Raw genomic sequence first — 21,657 nt, 5'->3', positions numbered from 1 at the left:
AATAAATAAATAAATAAATAAATAAATAAATAAATGTAAGATCAAACATGTAGACCCATTCACATATAAACTTACATACCATATGAGCACATACTAACCATATAAATACTTTGCACCATATGCACAATCATTAACATGTCACCCTAAGCATCTATGCGTTTTTTTATTCTCCCACAAGCTGAGGGAACTCTCATTGCCTTTAATTTTACTTTCTTGAATTCTTGGCTTGACATTAGGTGTGAACCAGGAATCACAATTTAAACACACTCATTAAAAATGATTTGTTGTTGACTTATTTAGCAACTATTATATTCCTGAGCTGAACAAAAGAGATAGGAATCAAGGAAAATGAAACTAAATCATACTTGATATTTCCATCTGGTTGTATTCAAATACATGGGATAAAAGACAGGCACGTGAACTCAGGAGTTAACTTGGACTTGCAAAAATCCATGTATTAACATTATATTCTGGCCCATCATTAAATGCAAATTCAGCTGTGCCACTGAGTCAAGATCAGGGCAGTGAACTTCATGGTTGCTAGGAATCTGGACGTTTTCTACCCAAGTTTCAAACTCTCATCATTATTCCAGTTCTATGACTTATTGCATTTGTTTTAATATTCATGCCTGCAGTAAAAGTGCATATTCCTTGCATCATTGTAATTAAATATTTACATATAGAATCAGTATTTGTAATTAAAAACATAGTACCATCGACTTGGTATGAGCAGCCTGTTTGCCTTCCGATCCATGAAACTGTGTTTCTTTTTTACCCCATCCAACAGTAATAAATTTGCCTAAGAATCAATCAAATAAAGAATATTTGAAGATTAATATTCTATAGATATGTCAAAAACTTACATCCAACTTTTCTAGTGTTTACTTCTAATTTTCCAGAGGCAATAGTATTTATGGGCCACTTCATAACAAATATAAAATATTCTCTAGACAACTTACAAGTTTAAAAAGTCCACTCCACATTCACTATAGGCCAGTTAATGCTTTTATATTTGATAGATTGCCAGCTAGACTGATGGCAATGTCACATGTATGTAACAAGTGACTACAAAACATTGCTCTCTTTCAATTTACTGCCCTGATACCAATGAACACACAGTCCATGACTTCAGCCCATAACAATTGATAGAGCTATTTTCAGTCAGTTCAGTTTCTCTGTGTAGCCTCGCCCTTCACAGAACTGCAGTAATATATTTTGTAAGATTCTAGCATCTGCACTACCATCTCACCTTCTCCAAAGTCATCCTGGTGGATCTGTCTTTCCGCAATTGGTTCAAAGTCTCTTGTCATCAAAATCAAAGTCTGCTCACCTGTCACAAGAATATAGAAAGAAGTTTGAAATTAAAATGTTTAAGTGCAGTTGAATCATCTTGTCGAATCACAGGAGGCATCTTCTAATTCTCAAGTTCTCAAGCCCAATCCCTGTTTAGTTCAGATTAATTCTTCCTTGAAAAAATGTCTCTTTTCTTGACAGACATCTAGAAAAAGTGAGCTCTCCTCCAGTGCTGTCCACAACAAAGGGGGGGGGGGGGAAATGGGTGCCACTATGGTTTCAAGCCCTACCCCTTTCTATCTGTGTCAATCTCATACAAAGGGGAAGAGCTTTGAATTGTGGATTGTGCCCACCCTTGGTCCTGCCTATTGCTTTGTTGCTTGTTGTGGTTAAAAGTGATATTAATGCACGTCATATGAACCCACCATATTTTTGGCAAACAAGGAATAGTTAATGCAAATCAATGGCTGGTTACTATTTTGTAAACCATCAGATGCAATGAACCATTCTCTGCCAGAATCCAAAAGACAGAGAATAAAGTTGAGAATGTTTTGCAATTTTGATTTGTACCTGTAGCAAGAAGAACAAGTTCTTGGTCAGGACTCCAGCTCATTGTGGTCAGGCCACTGTCCACACTCCCAACACATTCCAGCTGCAAAAGAGTTCAATACTGTTTATATCTCTTTAACACCAACCATCATCAATAAATCAAGCAAATTACATATTTTCCCTCCATCATCTTCAAGTAAGAAAAAAAGAGACCTACTCAAATACAGATGGATAGTGATTGTGTTCTAGTCCCGCAATACTACTATTTCTGTAGTTTTGTATAAGCAGTTCTCACCATATTTAACTAGACATGAGACTGGAACATAATATCAACACAGGTGATGCGATCACAATTGAGCCCAAAATTTATGTTACTAAGTAAGACATTTGTTAAGTGGGTTTTGCCCCATTTTACGACCTTTTTTGCCACAGTTGTTAAGTGAATCCCTGCAGTTGTTAAGTTAGTAACACAGTTTTTAAGTGAATCTGGCTTCCCCACTGCTTGTCAGAAGGTTGCAAAAGGTGGTCACGTGACCCCAGGACACTGCAATCATCATGGCTCAGTTGTATCTTGAATTTGATCATGTGATCATGGGGATGCTGCTATGGTCATAAGTGCAACTTCGAACAGTCATTAAACAAATTGTTGTTTAATGTACCTGTATATCTTCATTACTATGGCTGCAGTGATACTGTACAAAAAAAAATCTTAGCTCTTTGCTCCCATATAGTGGTCACCAGCCCATATGTTTCAATGTAGCATAAATCTACTCTTTTTTTTAAAGAAAATGCTAATTGCTTAAAAACAATCTCAATGGAAATTAGACTAAACATTTTGAAGTTAAATTCTTCTTTATTACCGTCAAGCATATTAACTGTTTACAAAGATCATAAAATTCATAAAATACACTCTTAAGGATTTTAAGAAATACACTATTAAGAGGAGGTGTCAGTGGAGGTGTTAGCTCTTCCTGAATGTTGCAAGTTATGACACATAATTTTGCCACATTATGGGTAAGTTCAACATCTTAATGTGATGTGTTTATGCATTAGTCCTGTGAAGCAGCATAGACAAGATGCACAACCAGGAGTACCAGCTCTATCTTTATAGATAGTCCTTGCTTTATGATTGCCCTGTTTAGCAACTGAATCAAATCAAATCTTTATTATGGTCAAAAGCCAGCATGAAGAGGATGGGGTACAAAAAAAATTAAAAGGCATAAAAGATACACCACAGTAAAAAACTTACATCAAAGTCTAAAACTATTAATTATAAAAACCTAAAAGTTATTTTTGAAAAACCTAAAAAGAATGGCACAGGTCATCTTCTGATGGATTTTAAGTGCTGCCACACAGAACCTGGCAACATTATGATACAGAATCAGAGAAATTACATCCATAACCAACATAACAGACAACATATTGCAAAGGTCAAGTAAACATACGTTCTATTTCCCAGAAAATAGAATGCCCTGGCCCAACATATGGGGAAAACCAGGTTTTCCCAGCTTTCCAAAAGGGTTAGAGAGGGTTCTGAATTTCAGGAGCAAGATCATTTCAAAGGGTAAACACTTCCACAGAAAATATATACATACGATGATTTGTATCTTTCATAGTTATTTTTATTCTTACGTGCAAGAAGCTAATATATTTATTTAAAGGGGCAACAGCTATATTGAGACCAGCAATATTAAACTAAGTACTTTTGTATTATGTGTTGTGTTGTTGCATTCTATTTCATATCTTACTTGGGTATTGATATATTTGCCATTCTGCCATACCTGATGAGTGTTTAGATTGCACAGTATAACATCACCAATTGCTGTAGCCACACAGACCGATTCTATATCTGGCAAATCCTCCAGGCCCACAATACATCCGCTTCCATCTTCTGGCAGAAAACCCTCAGTTGTCAAAGCAACTTCGTTGATGACCTTTAAAACAAAGACAAGACAAAGGCTCATGAGAAATCTTTCATTCTTGTTCTATATGTTGTTTGGATCATGACTGCTAGTTTTTTGAAAGATTGACAAACAAATCCAAACATCTTCGATTTTTATCTGTATCTTGGTGCTGCTCCAAATTAAGGTGCTGGCGTTGACTTTTTTTATTATATCATGAAGTATCTCACCAAGAAACTACTTAGCCCGAGCATTTAAACTGAATGAAAAATTCAGTTTCTTCTTGCACAAATTAACAATAAAATAAAGTTAACAGATTTAGAAAAGGAACATTCATTTAAACAATCTTATTGGAAATGTACAGATTGTAACATCTAAGGACAGAACATGTTTACAGTTTAGAAAATTTCACAGAATGGATTTTTTTTTATATTCTCGGATATTCCTAAGTTCTTTGAAAGTCTGATAGGGCTCTCTGCATAGCAAAATTAAAGAAAGTAATTTAACCAACTATTTGAAGAAAGAGATTTCCATTAAATCTGTTTCAAAGCACAGTAATATTATCCAGTTTTCCTTCCACAGCCACTGCTAGTGAGACAATTCTTCAAACCCAAAGGCCACATCTGGGATAACATGTGAACCCTCACCTCCTGTGTGATAGGATCCAGTTCCACAATTCCATACTCAGTGCTGACCAACACTGTTCCTCTATCTGCACGGATAGTGAAACCTTGAGGAGTACCAAGAGCTCGGACTGGCTGGCATTCTTGCGCTCTCAATAATTTTAGGTTTCTCATCTTTTTCTCCACACACGCCACTGAAAAAAAGAGATATATTTTCCAGACCGAATGATGACATACAGACCCTGTAAATAGGGGAACAAGTTTGGCTCTTGATGATTGACCACATCGCCCATTGCTCTAAGCCAGTGATGGCGAACATTTTAGAGACCGAGTGCCCAAACTACAACCCAAAACCCACTTATGTATTGTCAAGTGCTGGGTGGGCGTGGCTTCAGTGATAACAGCAGACTGGGTGGGACTAAAATGTTCAATCAATCAATTCCAACTTTGCGAGATCTTTTTTTTTCCCGCAAGAAGTTGAAATTGATTGATTGATTGAATCTTTTTTTTTTTTGCACACGGCGGCGGAGGCCTAAAGCGAAAAGGTTTTATAAAATCTAGCTGAAGGCCTAGGACTGAGGCAACGGTGCGCGTGCCCACAGAGAGGGCTCTGCGTGCCACCTGTGGCACACGTGCCATAGGTTCGCCACCACGGCTCTAAGCCCTGCTGGAGTTTAACCAAACTCACAGCTATAAATCACTTGATTAGATGCACAGAATATGCTGAGCCAAAAGTGAAATCATAATCTAGATCTTAGAAACCAAGGCTACTGCCCTGCTTGGGGGCTTCCTGGAAAAATCATTGTCACCAGAATACACAACTGGAAACAGGACAGCTTAGAGGTACTGAACTAAAGAAACCTTTGAAGAAGTTGAACAAGAGGATTCTTACACTTTGCTCACCCCACTTTGCCTGTCTTAACAGTGTTCCTCAATCAGTTTGATTTAGTGGGTTAAGGCACCACACTAGAAATCAGGAGACTGTGAATTCTAGCCCTGCCTTAGGCATGAAAGCCAGCTAGGTTACTTTGGGCCAGTCATTGTCTCTCAGCCCAATTCACTCCATAGGGTTGTTCTTGTGGGGAAAATAGGAGGAAAAAACAGTATTATATATGCTTGTGGCCTTGAGTTGTTTATAAAAATAATAAAAGGTGGGATATAAATTAAATAAGTAAATAAAAATAAATGAACCTTGGCGACTTTAAGATGCTGCCTAGGGAATTCTGGGAGTTGAAGTCCGCACATCTTAAAGATGCCAGGGTTGAGAAACGCGGATTTTCCATGACTGCTCTGAAATTTGACCATACTAGTAAAAAAAAAAGTAGAAATCTATAACATTTTATCTTCCCTTTCTCCTTGACAATAGTGGGTTACCTCAAAATCCGCAAACGAGAAGAGGAAAAAGCGTCCAGAGCCTTAACAGCGCCGCTCGCTTTCCTTGCAACAGCCCGCGTGCAACCTTAACTACGGAAGGGACGCAGCGCGCCTGCCATCTTTAAACACACAGTCTGGGCAGAGGTCTTCCGGAGCATGCTCTGTGAGCCGATGAAGCTAAAAAGAATGAGGGCAGCTCGGCTGCTGGTCGCGCGTGCTCAGTGACGTTGTGGAGTCTGCGTGAGAGCAAAGCTGTTAACTAACTGCGCGTGCTGGCGAAAGCGGAGGTGCTTTTAATACTGGATTTGCGTTTTTCCTTTGTTAAAACATGCAAAATGTAATTATCGACATATTCAATAGTTAAAAAAATATCCAGAACTTTGTTTAAATGTCAGCTGGGTGAATGAAAGGGAATAACATATTTGAAACGGACTCTATAATATTCAAAGTATATGAAATACTGGTGACTTAATAATTGGGGAATTACGGATTAGTTCTTTTTTAAATGTAGGTTCATTTCTGGAAACCAGTGATTTATAAATTATGCGTTGGGCACATTCTTGTGGCAAATGCCCCAATTTGTGCAGCATAGATCCACACTCCTGAGATTGTAGAAGAAGCGTTTAGTCTGTGGTAGCCCCAAATCAGGAGTTTGATTAAAGGGCAAAGGTACAAACTTTTAAATTATCTGCTTTCTAATGAAATGTGCTAGTCTGAAAAGTTACTACCAAACTTCTTCTAATGATAAGTGGTCGTCCTTCCAAGAAGAATTAGGCATTCATCTGATTCACTCTTTCTTACAGCCAGCAAAACAAGGAAATCTCAGATCCTTCTCAGAATGTAAAAAAGAGAAAAGATTGTATTGGCACATTGAACTAAACCGTCATATGATTGATTTAGTTAAATATGTGTGAATCCAAACATTGTAATTTGCAATGTTCAGTGTTGTGTAAACCTACCAACTGTTTTTATGGAATAAATTATTAGACAAACCATAATAGTATGATGTGAGCAAAGTGGCCTGGGGTGAAATGATTTCAGAGTGGACTAGCACTTTACCGATTGAGAGCTGGATTCCCACTCTTATTTCTGAGGGCTTGTAAAATGCTTTAATGAAGATGTGCTAGTAATATAAAACAAATAATCTTTTTTTATTATTAAGATTTTCCATGCTGCTTTGGAGAAAAGCATCTTAGAACTTTTAAAAGCCAAATTGTAAGTATTGCAGAATTAGAATCTAGAGCGTGGTAGAGTTGGAGGGGACAGGATAAGGCAGTCTGACTTCAAGTCCACCCAGAAACTTACTGGGGGCTTTGAGCCAGTTGTGCTTTTTCAGTCATCCTACCTCACAGGATTATTGTTGGGATAAAAGGAAAGGAAGTCGCAATGAAAGCTACCTTGAACATTTGGAAAAAAGGCAATATATCCATCTCTTCTGTCACAGAAAAAGAGTGAAGAAGAAAGTAGGGAAGTCAACACCAAGCAAAAGCAATAATAAAATAAGACAAATTGCAATGCTCACCTTTCTGTTTTGGGGGCAGCTCTTCCAGAGAAAAGGGTTAGGGGAGCTTCTTGAGGGCTACAGCTCAGGGGAGACTCACACATCCTGTAGGGTTGGCTTGGCAAGGGCCAAGATGGCAGTTCACTGTTGGTGGGATTTGGCCTTCTCTCAAATTGCAGAACAGTGAATCAGGAAGGATGCTTGCAGGGCAGGAGGTGCACCATGAGGCCTTCATTACTATTATATTCTGAATTCGTGCTTGAGTTCACATAGTACAATAAGCTAAACTGGGCTTGCCTAGCATGATGCAGCAGGTTATCTACAGTGAGAGAAAAAGGTACTTAGAACTAAGGAGAAACTTCCTAACAGTTAGAACAATTAACCAATGGAACAACCTGCCTCCAGAAGCGGTGAATGCTCCAACACTGGAAGTTTTTAAGAAGAGACTGGACAGCCAGTTGTCCGAAATGGTATAGAGTCTCCTGCTTGAGCAGAGGGTTGGACTAGAAGACCTCCATGGTTCCTTCCAACTTTATTATTATTATTATTATTATTATTATTATTATTATTATTATTATTATTATTATTATTATCCCCTGCTGATTTTGTGTGTTTGCCCACTGACAAAGAAATGATCAGTCTATAATTTTAATGGTAGGTTTATTTTAACAGTGAGAGACAGAATAACAATAAAAAAATACAGAAAATCCCATTTCAAAAAAGATTGGAGGGTTTTTATAGATAATATGCTTTGAATTGGACTTATAATGAAATGAGAAGTCATTAGAATTAGAAGTACTGATGGATTGTGTCAGTGATTCTCAAACTTGTCCACTTTAGGGCATGTGTGGACTGCAGCATCCAGAATTTCCCAGCCAGCCTGCTGAGTTTTGGGCGTTCAAATCTGCACATGCCTTAAAGGATGAAATGTCCTGGTATAAACTACTAGGATCCATCCTCTGAAGAATCACCTTTTCCACATAAAAGGGCCACTTTAGTTGCTACAATCAGGCTCATGTATTGGATAAGTATGAGCACAGATATAGCCAAGGGTGTGTAACAGGGGCAAAAAAGTCAAGATAGATTTTCTCCATGGAGATGTGTTCCCAAGCTGGTCCTTCAGGTCTCCCAAGCTGCACCCATCACCACTGTAATTGCAACTATCCTCTTGTCTTTTCTTCTCTTTCCTTCCACCTTTCCAAGTATTGCAGACTTCTTCAGGGAGTTTCATCTGCATTGATTGATTGATTATGTACCATTAAATCAGTGTGGACTCTTAGTGACTACATAGATTGATTTTCTCCTGGATGAACTGTCCCCAATCTGATCTTCCAACAGGACACCTATCGCCACGATAATCCAGTCTATCCATCTTGCTGCAGATAGTCCTCTTTTCTTTATTCCCAGCTTTATAGACTTCTCCAGGGAGCTGGGTTTTTGCATAATGTGTCTCAAAATATGGTCATTTGAGCCTGGACCTTTGTGACTTGAGAGATTATCTAGCCTGAGTAAAATCAGACTACTTGGTGAATTAACCAGTCATACTTCTGGCTCCTTTCAGTAAAGGAGCCCTCAATTTACAACCATTTGTTAGTGACCCTTCCAAATTATAATGGCACTGAAAAAAGTGGCCTATGACCATTTTTTATGACCATTGCAACATTCCCATGGTCACATGATGAAAATTCTGTTGTTTGGCAACTGGCATGTAATTATGATGGTTGCACTGTTCTGGGGTCATCTTTGTGACTTCTGACAGCTATGTCAATGGCAAAGCCCAATTCGCTTAACAGCCATGTTACTAACTTAACAACTACAGCGATTCATTTAGCAACTGTGCCAAGAAAGGTCGTAAAATGGGAGAAAACGTATTTAACAACTGTCTTGCTTAACAACATAAATTTTGGACTCAATTATGATCGTACATCAAGGATGACCTGTATGTATGCAATGCATAAACATATCAGTGCAGATTATATCTAAAAACCCATTCTGCAAGAGACCACTCAGCAGATGTTGGCTTGTTCCTAAGTCCCACTTCCATTTCATGCTAACAGAAGTTGATGAACTCCAAAATATTAGGAAAGAGCCAAATTGGAGAAGACAGGTAGCAAAATTATCCCTGAACTGAGCAGAAAATATGATTATGTCTCTCCTCTCTTTCAAACAGAACAGCATCTTGGAAGAAAATGTAAAGCAGAAGATGTATCTGGATAATCTGTAAGTGAGCAACAAGAGTCTCCACCTCCAGATTGAGTAACCGAGAGAAACTTCAGCCTGCTTTGACTTTGAAAACCAGGACTTACTCAAAGGGCTGCCAAAATTCTGAGTATGTTGCCATTTGGCTGCTATCTCTTCGACCTGTTCTTTGCATACACTCATTTTTGCAATCCAGAATTCATCTCTGAAATATTTTGGGCATTCTGAAGTGACCAGAGCATTGACTACCTTATGTACAGCTTCTCCCCATCCTCACATCTCTCATGATTGACCCTCAGGTTAACCATCCACTACTGCCCACCATCTTAGTCCATCTCTTTTTAGGGAGAAGGACCCAAGGCAAAAGGGAGAACCCCCTTGCTGCAGGAGCCCCAATCCAAGCCCAGCTGTTGAGCAGACAAGCCTCCATTCTGCAGGAAAGCAGGACCACTATGACTGCTAGAGGGGCAGCCCTTAGCTACAGTCAGAGTATACCCTCTATGGGGCTTCAGGTTTGTCTCAGCACTAAGTCTCATGGGCCAGGGCATGAAGAGAAAGAGAGAAAGGAAAGGAATAGTTCCCTCCCCCCATTAAATCCATGGAGGACACCAGTTAACTACAAAGGACCCTTCCCTGTTGCTTTGCAGCAAATGATCTGGTCACACCGGAGCATTGGTACAAATATTAAGTCCCAAGTACCAGGTATCTCCTCAGTCCATGACATGAGAGCATTCCAATCAGTAGTCTCAGGTTAGAAGAACAGAATTTAGGGCCTCCATCTCTTCCCAACAGAAAACAGTTTGTCTTTCTTTACTCAGGAACTGGAAGAGATACCAGACTCTGATGACTCTACAGCTTGTTGCTCGCTCTTCTGCATCTCATCTGACAGATCTGTTGAATCGGCCATGGACTCCACATTAGAAACATCAGTAATGGACTCCACATCCATAACATCATCTTTCTGGAGGCCCCTTGGACAAATTACATTTATTCGTATGAAGGCATAAATCCAAAGCTTTCCGCATCCCATCATGGACTCCAGTGCCACTGTAAACTATTTCTCGCTCTTCGGGGTCTGACATATCAAGAATGGACTCCACATCTGTTGAATCACACATGGAGCCCACATCCAAAAAATGACTAATGGACCTCACATCAGCAACATAATAATCAGCCATGGAGTCCACACTGGAAAAATATTCACAGCATAATAATCAGCCATGGAATGCACACCAGAAAAATGACTAATGGACTCCACATCCACAACATAATAATCAGCCGTACAATCCATATTGGAAAAATCATTAATGGACTCCACATCTGAAAAATAATAATCCGTGAACTCTGCATCTTCCAGACTGTAGATCCCAGAGTCAGCCTGGACACCCATCAAATCCTGCAAATGACAGATGTTCCCATCAAGACATAAATCCAAAGGTCTCTGGATCCCAATTAAATGGCTAAAGCATAGGGTGCATTCAGCCCCGTCCCAACAGCAAGAGTACATCTGGAAATTTTAAAGTTGGGAGGATATATAATCATCTACAGATTTAATAGAGATTACAGAATAATAGAGTTGGAAGGGACCTTTGTTCAGCTGAAATGGCACTTCGCTTCTGCCATTAAACATCTCCTCTCGAGCAGCCGGAGCAGCAGCAGCCCGAGGTTTGTTTCCTCTGGTCTGTTTCAAACGGCAGCACTTCATTTTTTTTTCTTGTCTCTTAAAGGTATAGCCTCCCAGCTGGAAAGCAAGCCCCGGACTTTTCCTTCCAACACTCCCTCCCTCCTGCTCCTACCTCCCTCTTTCTAATTGCCATCACCTCCCTCCCTCCCTCCATGCTCACCTCCAGCCGATGCTGCCTTTCTTCATTCCTCGTGGAGGGCGACCCCTCCCCTGGTGTGTTTCTTGTCTGTTTGTTGCTGCCAGCACAGATGACTGCCACAGAAGTTGTAGATTGGCTCATGGCCGGCCTGCTTGATCTCCTCTCCTCTCCTCCCACCCTCCTTCTTTCCCTTTGGTGCAGCTACAGTTGACTCTGCCCCCTCCCAAGGCTGCGTCTTTTTTTCTCTCTCCCTCTCTGGCCCAACTGCCTCCTTTTATAGCCTCTCCTGTCTCCGCCCCCTCCTCCTCCTTTCTCTTCCGAGTGAGCCGGAAGTGCCGATCCTGGGGCCTTTGCCTCGCCCCAGCCACTCTGCAGCTCCAGAGGACTCTCTCAAGGCAAGTCCTGTGCTGTGCTGTTTTGGCTCGTTCCCTCTCCACTACATTTGGCTGGGTAAGACCACGTACCACTTGCCACGTGCTAATGTACCACAGGTGGTACACGTACCACCGGTTGAAAAGCCCTGCCTTAAGACACAGTTCACTGCAGTGGGCCTTTTCCTGCTACTTTGTGGTAAATGAACCAATCACATCAGAGCTTGGGTGCATATATTTAATCTATGTAAGTTGCCTCAAGGGCCAGGCGTCATCATGCTTTAGCACCCAGAACACTCCAGCACAGTGTATTCAGTTTAGACAACTGAATATAGGGCCTCCATCCTTCCTCAACTGAAATAGCTTGTCTTTCTTACCCATGGACTGGAAGTCAGCCTCAAATACCTATGTAGCCTCTTCCTCACTTTCATCTGACTCCACCCCCAAAATATCATAAATAATGACATACACGTTTTCGAGGCTGCAGGCTTTGGATACCCCTGAACTTCCATCGAATCCTGCAAATGACAGCTTCAAGGCATGAATCCAAAGCTCTCTGCATCCCAACAAGATGGCTAAAGCATAGGGTGCATTCAGCCCCAGTGCCAACAATGAGCATTTGAAAGCCTTAAGGTTACAAGGATATATAACACAATTTCTCCCCTCCCCCACAAGGATTTGATGCATGGTCTCCATCAGCCCTGTATCTAAACCTACTTCTGAAGTCGGAGTTATATCTCCATCAGAAGAGTTCTCTTGTTTTTTTTCTACCCTTTCAATCTTGTCCAGAGAAGAAGGTGAGATGGGTTAAGGACATCAAGCTAGCTCAGCCTCCCCTTTCTGAGATGAGCCAGTCAGCCTGTCAATTTTTTCTACTCTGCAAGCCCCTTGTGAACAGGCAGGGGTCTTCACCCTATGAGGTGCTGCAATCTTGATGGACCTGGACACATTTCCTGCTTCGAAGCCCTTAGGCTGCTTGTTTTCTCCAAGCATAGGGCTGCTTCTGATGAATCCTAAAATAGTATAGAGATACGGCCTCCTCTTCTCAACCCTTGGGAGAGATTGAAGGGGCCAAAGATCAAAACTAACCATGGACCCTCTATCAAGAGTGGCTACGTTGAGGCTCTAAGTAGCCTGCCAGCTGGCCTGCCAATGGGTTTGCCCTGAGTTATTCCTCTTTTATCAAAAGCAGATGTAGAGGGTAGAGATCCCTCCCCTCTGCAAAGGCTAGTCTCCTAGCATTTTTTTGTTAGGACATTAGTGCAGACATTTTCTTGGGGGCTTCAGAATCCTTCAGCTGGGAGCCCATACAGTACCTTGTCAAATTGTCCTCTGAATCTCCATCAAAACCTGAAAATAGCAATTGTTCATTTTAAGGTATATATCAAAGTTCTCCGCATGTGGTGGAATGTTGTCTAGATTCCCAGGAAGGTCCTATATTCAGAGGGCAAAGAGTTGTAGAACGTGGAAAATTTGTTGACAGGAAGCAGATTAAAACTCCTCCTCCCTAGTATTTCCCAGTATTTTGCCCTCCAAGCCATCAAGGTGTTTCCAGAAATCCAAGGGGCTCTTCTTGAGTTTGCTAGGCTGGAGACTGTACCCAAGTACTGCTTTTCCCACTCTTTTGTTGACTGTGAAGGCTACTCAATTTCTTCTAAGGATTCATCTGCATTAAGTTTGCCCATTACCAGCCACTTTAGTTCACTGATTCCCAAGATGTCGATGTTCAATCTTGCCATCTCATGTTTCATCACAGTAACCTTGATTAATATATCTTACATTTCAGGCATGTATGCAATATTGTTCTTTACAGCATCAGACTTTCCTTTCACCATCAGACACCTCTACAGCTGAGTGTCCTTTTGGCTTTGGCCCATCCATTTCACTCTTTCTAGAGTTACTTGTAATTGCCCTGGGCTTTAACCCTGTAGCATATTGGACACCTGAGATGTTCATCTTCTGGCATCATATCATTTAGCCATTGGACACGGGTCACGGGATTTTCTTGGCAAGGATACTGGAGAGGTTGCTATTTCCTGCTCCAGTGGAATGGGTTTTGTCAGAAATCTCCACTATGACTTGTCCATCTTGGATGGCCCTGCACGGCACAGTTCATAGCTTCATTGAGCTGCACAAGCCCCTTTTCCAGAATGAGGCAGTGATTCATGAACAGGTTCAAATGAATACGTCTTTGAATGAAAGAGTGGAGTTCCAGAACAATTCTTCTAGGCTGCTAATATCATCTATGGCGTCTTCCCCTTCTTCATGAGAATCCTGTGAATGACAGTGATTCCTCTTTAGCCATCAGCGGGAAAGAGGGAGTTTCTAAAAGAGGGCCTATTGAATGGGTATGCTTGACCAGAACAGTGCTTCTATTGCTGAATGCATCTCCGCAGTTGGAGGAATCCCCAATTCCCATCCCACCTGCCCCTCAGGAAAATAGCTTTCTACTCTGCATGTGATGGAAAGTTGTCTGGATTCCCAGGAGGGAGGGACTGTGTTGCAGAAAGTAATGAGATTGCAGAACTTGGAAAATTTGTCCAACAGGAAGCGGGTCAAAACAGCTCTCCCCAAGTATTTTTCAGTATTGTGCTCTCCAAGCCATCACATCTTTCCAGGAAACCAAGTAGCTCTTCTTGAGTTTGCTAGGTTTATTGGGTTCTCTCCAAATAAGAATGCCTCCCCTCCCTCACCCAGTCTTGATGTATAAATCCCCGCTAGTCATATTGCAAAAGCATCTGTATTCCTAGAGATGAAGATGTGTCTCCAACTTCTCAATCCTCAACCTCATTCCTGGGCCTCTTCAGTGCCTGAGCAAAGGAAGAAGATGACATATCCCCCGGGATCTTGGAGTCTGAAAAATGGGAGAAAGAGTCTCGTCTACTCCCGGGACCTCCAGAGCATCATTGAGAGTAGAGACCTTATCTAAAAGTTTGCTGTCTATTCCCCCAAGAGCCGAGAAGGTGCCAGGAGAACCCCATTGATCCTGAATGGATTTCAAAAACATGGGAGGGCAAAGTATCTGCTGGCTCTTTGTGACTGGTTCCGAAAACAGCGGATCAGAACTCTGGCCAGAATCCTGATCGGACGCTTGAGGTTTTACCGGCTCGATCTTTCCGGTGGCGCAGGCCTTGCGTAAGAGCAAAGGGAAAGAAGAAGGATTGAACACGCCTACAAAGGGAGTGGCCTCCGTGGGGGTGTCCTCGTCATCTGACCACAGTCCCTCTTCGAGGACCTGCTCAGAATATTCGAATACCTCGCTGCCCCCAGAATGCAGTGGTGAGGCCGGATCCGGGAACTTGTAATACCTGGGCCGTGCAGTCCCCGTAGACGGAGGGGGATTTGACGGCCCCAGGATTGGTAGGGCCCTTGCAGAAGCGGCCATAGCTTGAGCCACCACCTGCGAAATCATGGCCTGGAGCTGGGCAGTAAATGAAGGTTGCTCGGGGGACCGGAGACCCGCCGCCGTAGGAGTGAAAGACACCGACGGAATCTGAGGAGGACCCGTAAGAGAGAAACTCCCCGGGGTTCCGCAAGCCACTGAGGGAGAGATGATTTCGGTGGCCGGAGCCAGATCTTGAACCTGCATCCTCAGATCCTGTTCAAAAAGAGAAAGGTGATCCCGGTTGAATTCAAGTAAGGGACCCTCTCCTAGAGCTTGTTCAGGGGACCAAGCCCGTGCAAAGGGTGAGGGGCGTGGGTCCTCCATTGTAGATGTAAGAGGGGGGTGAGTAGAGGCAGATTGGATCTCCGCTGCACGTTGTTGGGCCTTGGAAAATTGTCTTTCCAACGCCCTATGCCTGCTACCTGCCTGCTTTTCTGCCGCCTTAGAGGCCCGTTTAGTCTTGGCCTTGACCTTTGCGGCTGCTTCTTGGTTGGTGACTTGCGTTTCTTATTTCCACTGGAAGTGGAAGCCTGTGGAACGGTGTTATCCGCCATTTGAATAAAAAAACAGGAGTTTTCCAGAAGATCTCTGAAGCTGTCCTGGTCTGCAGGAGATGAGGCTATGGCCCACCTAGGTGGTACAGGCCTACACGAGGGTTTGCGAAGTCCGGCCCGCCGTTAAGCGCAGAGTCATACTGTGCGATGTAAGTTGCGCGCCACCCAAGGGAGCTGCCCTCTCCCGTTTCAATTGCCCAGTGTCCTTGGTTCTTAGTACTGTAAACAATTGATTTATTATTATTATTATTTTTTTAATGGGTGACCCTCGTGTCTCACTTAGTGGCGGCTAGGACAGCAATTGCCAGTCCACTAGATGCAGACAGCAGAAACAGGCAGTGTAAGACACAGGCCAACCGATTGTAGCACAACAGTTAGAGCAATCTGGCAGTCAGGAATCTGGAAAGTGTTTAACACTGTGAGTGTAATACAGATATCAACTGATCAATGGCAAATGAAACCTCTAGGATTCAGATGAAATGAAACAGGAGAAAAAATTAAGTCTGAAATTCCACTATCAGCCACGTGGTGGCCTAAAATGGCGTCCGGGATCCTGGAGGCACAGGGCCTGGGACGCAATGAGGGATATAGGATCCCCTATAACCCCAGCAGAAGTGAGGAAACACTGTCCCCCACTGGTCAAAATTCGTAAGGAAAGGGTCCAACTGCTCTGACTGCCTCTCCCCCCCCCGCTGACAGAGGAAAGTGAACGGCAGAATAATCGAAATCAGCTGGGAACGAACTATTGCGCGGCGAGCCTCAAAATGGCATCCGCGACGGTCCGGAGGAAAGGAAAAGTGAAAGCGAAAGAAAACGAATCTGTGGGGAAAACAGCAAAAGAGGGATTGACAGAAGCAACCAAGGCAAAGGGAACCAGGAAAGGCTACAAGGAGAAAGCCGATCGCCGCACTGTGTAGGAAGCGGCAATCATGTCGATCAGCTGATCAGCGGGCGAGTTTACCGAGGGTAAGGAAAGCAATTTAAATTTGCCAGCTAGTTCAGCGCTGAGCCCAGCGCTGGCTATCTGGCCAAAGGAATGAAGAATCCACGCAATAATTAAAGGCAAATACTACTTGTTCTAAATCTTTTTTCAAACCGGGAGCCAAAGTACACACGTCTCTTCTGGGCTGAGACCAAAAAGAAACTGGGGCATGGTCCGGCCCAGCAGAGGCGTGGCAATTTTGATATTTTGGTCTGATTGGGCTAGAGGACTTCTAATACCCATGTGTGGATTCTACATTCCTTCCATGCTGGAGAAGATGAAATGTCAAAGAACATCCATCTAGATCAGTCTTCTCTTTCTAAGACCAGCCAGTCTGGCTGTCAATCATTTTTCCCTTCAAGACCCTTGTGGACAGGAAGCGGTCTTGAGGAGAAGCTCTTACCAATTCTACAGCCTATCGCTGTAGAAGGGTTTAGGAGAAGGTTGTGGTACTTATCAGGAGGCATGGGAAAGTTCCACAGTGGTGTCCATGCAACATAAATCAATGAACATCTTTTCCAAAGTTTCTCTGAAGAGAGAAGAGAAATAGATGTGAGCCGGGCAGAAGAGTTGAGAACATGATTTTCACCCATACCCCCCGTTTGTTGGCATCTAATATGGTCACCTTTACACTGAAAAGCCTTTGTGCTGCCATAGAAATGTTGGCATTTCAGTCCATGAAGCAAATATGGGCAATGGTGGCGTTTGTCCTCTGCCTGTCATGTGTGAAGCTATCTGTTCATGAGCAACTTGGAATCACAGTCATGTATGGCACAAGGCACAGCAAGAAAGCATTTGGAAGCCTTAAGGTTAGGGGAAAATATAATACAATTTCTCCCCTCCTCCCACCAGGACTTGTGACTACCTTCTGAGAATTTTCTTCTTCTTCGGCTTCTTCTTCTGCCGTTTCAGTTCTACCACACGAAGAAGGGGAGACATGTAAGGACCTCAAATTAGCTCAGCCTTCTTATTCCAAGATGAGCCAGTCAGGGGGTCGATCTTTTTCTATCCTGCAATCCCTTCTGAACAGGCAGCGGTCTTCACTCTCTGACGTGCTGCCTATCTTGACAGAGACTCATTCCTTGGTTCATGTTCCTCGACCTGCTTGTCTTCTCCATGGGTAGGGCCTCTTCTGATGAATCCTAAAATGACAACACAAAGTTTCCATCTCTTGGCATATCAACAAACTCACAGAGACAGGGCTTCTGCCATTCTAGGGATGGGGAGTGGTCAGGCCTCACTGACTTGATGAAGATCTCCCAAATTGTATAGAGTTCTGTTCTCTTCTCTGGTTTCTCATCTCTGGGGAGAGATTGAAGAGGTTACCCTGAGTCATTCTTCCTTTATCAGAAGTAGAAGGTAGAGATCCCTCTCCTCTGCAAATGTTTCTTCTAGCCTTTTTTCTTTTGGGTGGTAGTGCAGCTTCCCTTCTTGGGGGCTTGAGAGAATCCCTCAGCTGAGAACACATATCTTGTCAAATTGGGCAGGGACTTCACGTTTTCCAGCCTGGGGCTCCTGGTGGTCCACTGAACATCCATCAAAACCTGAAAGTTACAATTATTCATTTTAAAGTATATTTCCAAGTTCCCTGCATGTGGTGGAATATTGCTTGGATTCCCAGGGGGGAACTTCTGCATTCTAGAGGGCAAAGATACTGCAGAATTTGGGAAATTTGGTTGACAGGTAGAAGGTCAAAACAGTTCCTCTCCAATATTTCCCAGTATTGTGCTAAGCCATCAAGGTCTTTCCAGGAATTCAAGGGCTCTTTAGTTTGCTAGATTGGTTGGATTCCCTAAGTGAGAATTCCTTGCTTCCACCACCCAGTTTTGAGGCATGAACTCCACTGGCCATGTTCCAAAACTGTCCTTACCCCTGGGAATGAAGATGTGTTTTCATCATGGTTTTCTCCCCTATTACCAGTTTCTTGGCATCTGAAATGGCCACACCTACTCTGAAAAGCCTTCATGCTGCCTTAACCAAGCTAAGAGTTGGTATTTCACTGCATGAAGCAAGGATGGGCAGCTGTGCACTGGCTGGTGGCTTTTCAGGCAAACTCACAACCTTGTTCCCTTGGCAACCAGGAAAACAATGGCCACATTTTGAATCTACACAAGGATGGCAGATCATTCTGCTATTGCCATGGTAAGAAGCTGGTCAGATCTTACTGACTCATTGGAGGTCTCCAAAATTGTGGTAAGCTGCATCCTCCACTTCACTCTCTTCTCATTTCTGGGGAGAGAATGGAGAGCCAAAGATCAAAACTAGCCATGGGCCTTTTTTCAAGAGTGGACACGTGGCTGGGCAGCCCTGTGGTTGACTCTTGGTAGCCGTTGGCCTCTGCCTTTCATGTGGGAAGCTGTCTGTTTACAAGAAGCACAATCATTGTGACACAAAGCACAGAGGAAATCAGAATTCTGAGATGGAAGGGACTCCTAGTCCAATCCCCAAGACAGGGCTCCTCATACCATCTCAGACAGATGATTCCCCAATCTTTCTTGAAAATCTCCACAATGGAGCACACACAACTCCAGGAGCCAAACTGTTTCACTGCTTTATAGTTCTCACTTTCAGGAAATTCCTCCTTATTTCCAGGATTGGATCTCTCTGATGAGCTTCCACCCACTGCCACCATCCACTGTTCTTTTTGTTTTGTTTTGTGTTTTGGTGCAGTTGTAAGTCGACCAGAGTCCCTTGACAATGATATGGAAGAATATAAATTTGATAAATTAAAAAAAAATAATGTATATCACAATATTGTAAATCAGCCATTTTTAATTCATTCCGTCCCCATCTAATGGCATATTGTTCAAGTTCTTTTTTATCAAGTTCTTGGTTAATTTTAATGTGATTGTTGAAAAGCATTCTCCTTGGGAGCTCATTTGAGAAAATGAATTGTTGAATGAAGGAGCTGCTTCTACGTTACAACAAGCTAGAAATGTACTAATATTGTGATAAAAATTACAAAAAATGCTGATCTCCAAGACTAAAAACTTTATTAGAAACTAAGCTTTCGTCAGCGTCTGCTGACATTGTCAAAGTATAAGCCAGGATCTGGGAATGCTCGTTTTTATAGCCTTTTAGAATTGAACAATTTGGACAATGCACGTGTCATGGGTCCGTCCATCCCCTGCCCGCCTACAACTGGCTGCCTCAATCCTGCCTCTGTTGTGCTGGCCGACATCCGTTTTGATTTGGCCGCTCTGCCTCTCTCCTCCTGCCCCGCCCACCAAGCACGTCCATCTTGCGGCGCACAATCATTCGGCGCCGCCACCTGACCATTCGCTTTGCTGTCATGCCTGAGTGCATCAACCGTGTGTCGTGTCGTCATTCCAGCATGCAGGCTCTCCGATATGTTAGTTGACAGTTTGGACAGCATGTCATAGGTCTGTTCATGCTCGGTCTGGCTGCATCTGCCTGTATCAGTCCTGTTTCCATTGTGCCGGCCGACATCCATTTGATTTTTACCGCGTTGCCTCTCCCCTCTTGCCCTGCCCGCCGAACACGTCCGTCTTGCGGTGCGTAGTCATTTGACAACGCCTGTCCGCTTTCCCCACTGCTATGCCTGGATGCATCACCCACATGCAAAGCCGTCATTTTGGTTTGCGGCCTCTCTGCTGTGCCAGCATCACTGGACGTGTTTGCTGTCCTCTCCTGGAGTTTGTAAGTCCAGTCTGCTCCTCCGTGCATCTAGTCCTCGCAACCTCCTGCCGCGCTGATATATCAACTGGTGTACGATCGTGATCTTTCACTCTCCTGTTTACACGGCAGGGGGATAATCATTGGTTCCTCCGTTCTGGCCCCCTGCATGATGATTCATGTTGCCACAGTGCCTGATAAGCTGGTAGCAGTTTGATGTGTCGGTTGATAGAGTGTTGATTGGACTGCCAAACCTCCTTCAGCAGGCGGCCACCCTTCGTCAGATCATGGGCGATGACTTTAGCCCCTGCGAAATTAAATGTGTGGTTATGTTCAATTGTGTATGCCCACACCTGGGATCATTGTTTGCCTCGCCTAACTGCTAGTTCGTGCTCATGGATCCTTGTCCGGAGGAGTTTTGTGGTTTCTCCAATGTAATTGCATGCACAGTCATTACAATTGATTTGGTAAACCACGGATGACATATCGCCTTCGGATAGGGATTCCTTGGGGCGCATTATGCTAGTATGCAGGGTCTGTCTGGGTTTGTGTCCCACTTTGATGTTGTGCGTCACGAGTATCTGTGCAGCTGCTTCCAACACTCCACTGATGTAGGGGAGCGTCACCCAAGTAGTAGTCGTTCTATCATCAACTGATCGTGGTTTTTGTTGCCGGCAACAGCGTCGGATGAAGTCTGCTGAGTATCCATTTTGCATGCATATCTGCTAAAAGTATGCCCGTTCTTTAGACCATTCTGCCATTGTGCTGCAATGTGTGTCAACCCTATTAAACAATGTCCGGATGCAACTGATTTTGTGCATGATAGGATGGTTTCTGTCATTGTGAAGAATCCGGTCAGTGTTTGTGGTCTTGCAGTAGACACTGGTGGAAAGGGTGCCATTGGACTCGCGTCTGACCAGTATGTCCAGGAAAGCCAAGGTGTTATTGGTTTCCTCTTCCGCCGTGAACTGAATATCAGCATAGATCGAATTAAGTCTGCTCATGAATCCAGTCCTGGCGTTTAATGACAAAAGTATCATTGACGTACCTAGCCCAAAACTTGGGTTTGTAGTCGTTCATTGCCATGAGTTGTAATTTTTGCAGAACTGCCTCAGCAATTATCCCAGAAATGGGAGACCCCATGGGTGTGCCTTTTGTTCGTATGTGGAGCCCTCAAACATGAAATATGTTTTCAGACAAAAATTCAACAATTGAATGAGGTCCTCTGAATTAGGTAAACCTGGATGCTGTGGCTCCTCCTCTTTTTTTTTTTTTTTTTCAATATAAAATTTTATTGTTTTTATCATAAAAAAAAAAAGAAATACATCACAGATATTACACAATGTTATATCCCATCCCCCCACCCCCCGGACTTCCCAAACCAAACCTAGGCTAATATTCAAATACAAGTAAACAAATATTAATATCTCTAACTCCAAACTCTAAACTTAAACAATCCATCTCCT

At 43.1% G+C, this 21,657-nt stretch overlaps 1 protein-coding gene across 1 annotated transcript in view; it reads right to left on the bottom strand.

Moving 5' to 3' along the window:
• Positions 1–4,549, bottom strand: part of ELP1 (elongator complex protein 1) — a 45,065-nt gene extending 40,516 nt beyond the window's left edge. The window contains exons 1-5 of the mRNA XM_015813816.1: positions 4,391–4,549; positions 3,624–3,776; positions 1,864–1,945; positions 1,250–1,330; positions 714–799 (exon numbers count right to left, since the gene is read on the bottom strand). Of these exons, the coding sequence (XP_015669302.1) occupies positions 714–799; positions 1,250–1,330; positions 1,864–1,945; positions 3,624–3,776; positions 4,391–4,540 (552 nt within the window). The 5' untranslated portion in view covers positions 4,541–4,549. The remainder of the gene's footprint in view (positions 1–713; positions 800–1,249; positions 1,331–1,863; positions 1,946–3,623; positions 3,777–4,390) is intronic.
• Between the last annotated feature and the right edge of the window lie 17,108 nt (positions 4,550–21,657).

The sequence above is a fragment of the Protobothrops mucrosquamatus genome, unplaced genomic scaffold, assembly GCF_001527695.2.
Source record: "Protobothrops mucrosquamatus isolate PMUCROS unplaced genomic scaffold, P.Mucros_1.0 scaffold198, whole genome shotgun sequence".
Classification (NCBI taxonomy): domain Eukaryota; kingdom Metazoa; phylum Chordata; class Lepidosauria; order Squamata; family Viperidae; genus Protobothrops; species Protobothrops mucrosquamatus.
The sequence above is the reverse complement of the archived record's forward strand: the minus strand, read 5'-3'. Positions and strand labels throughout refer to the sequence as shown.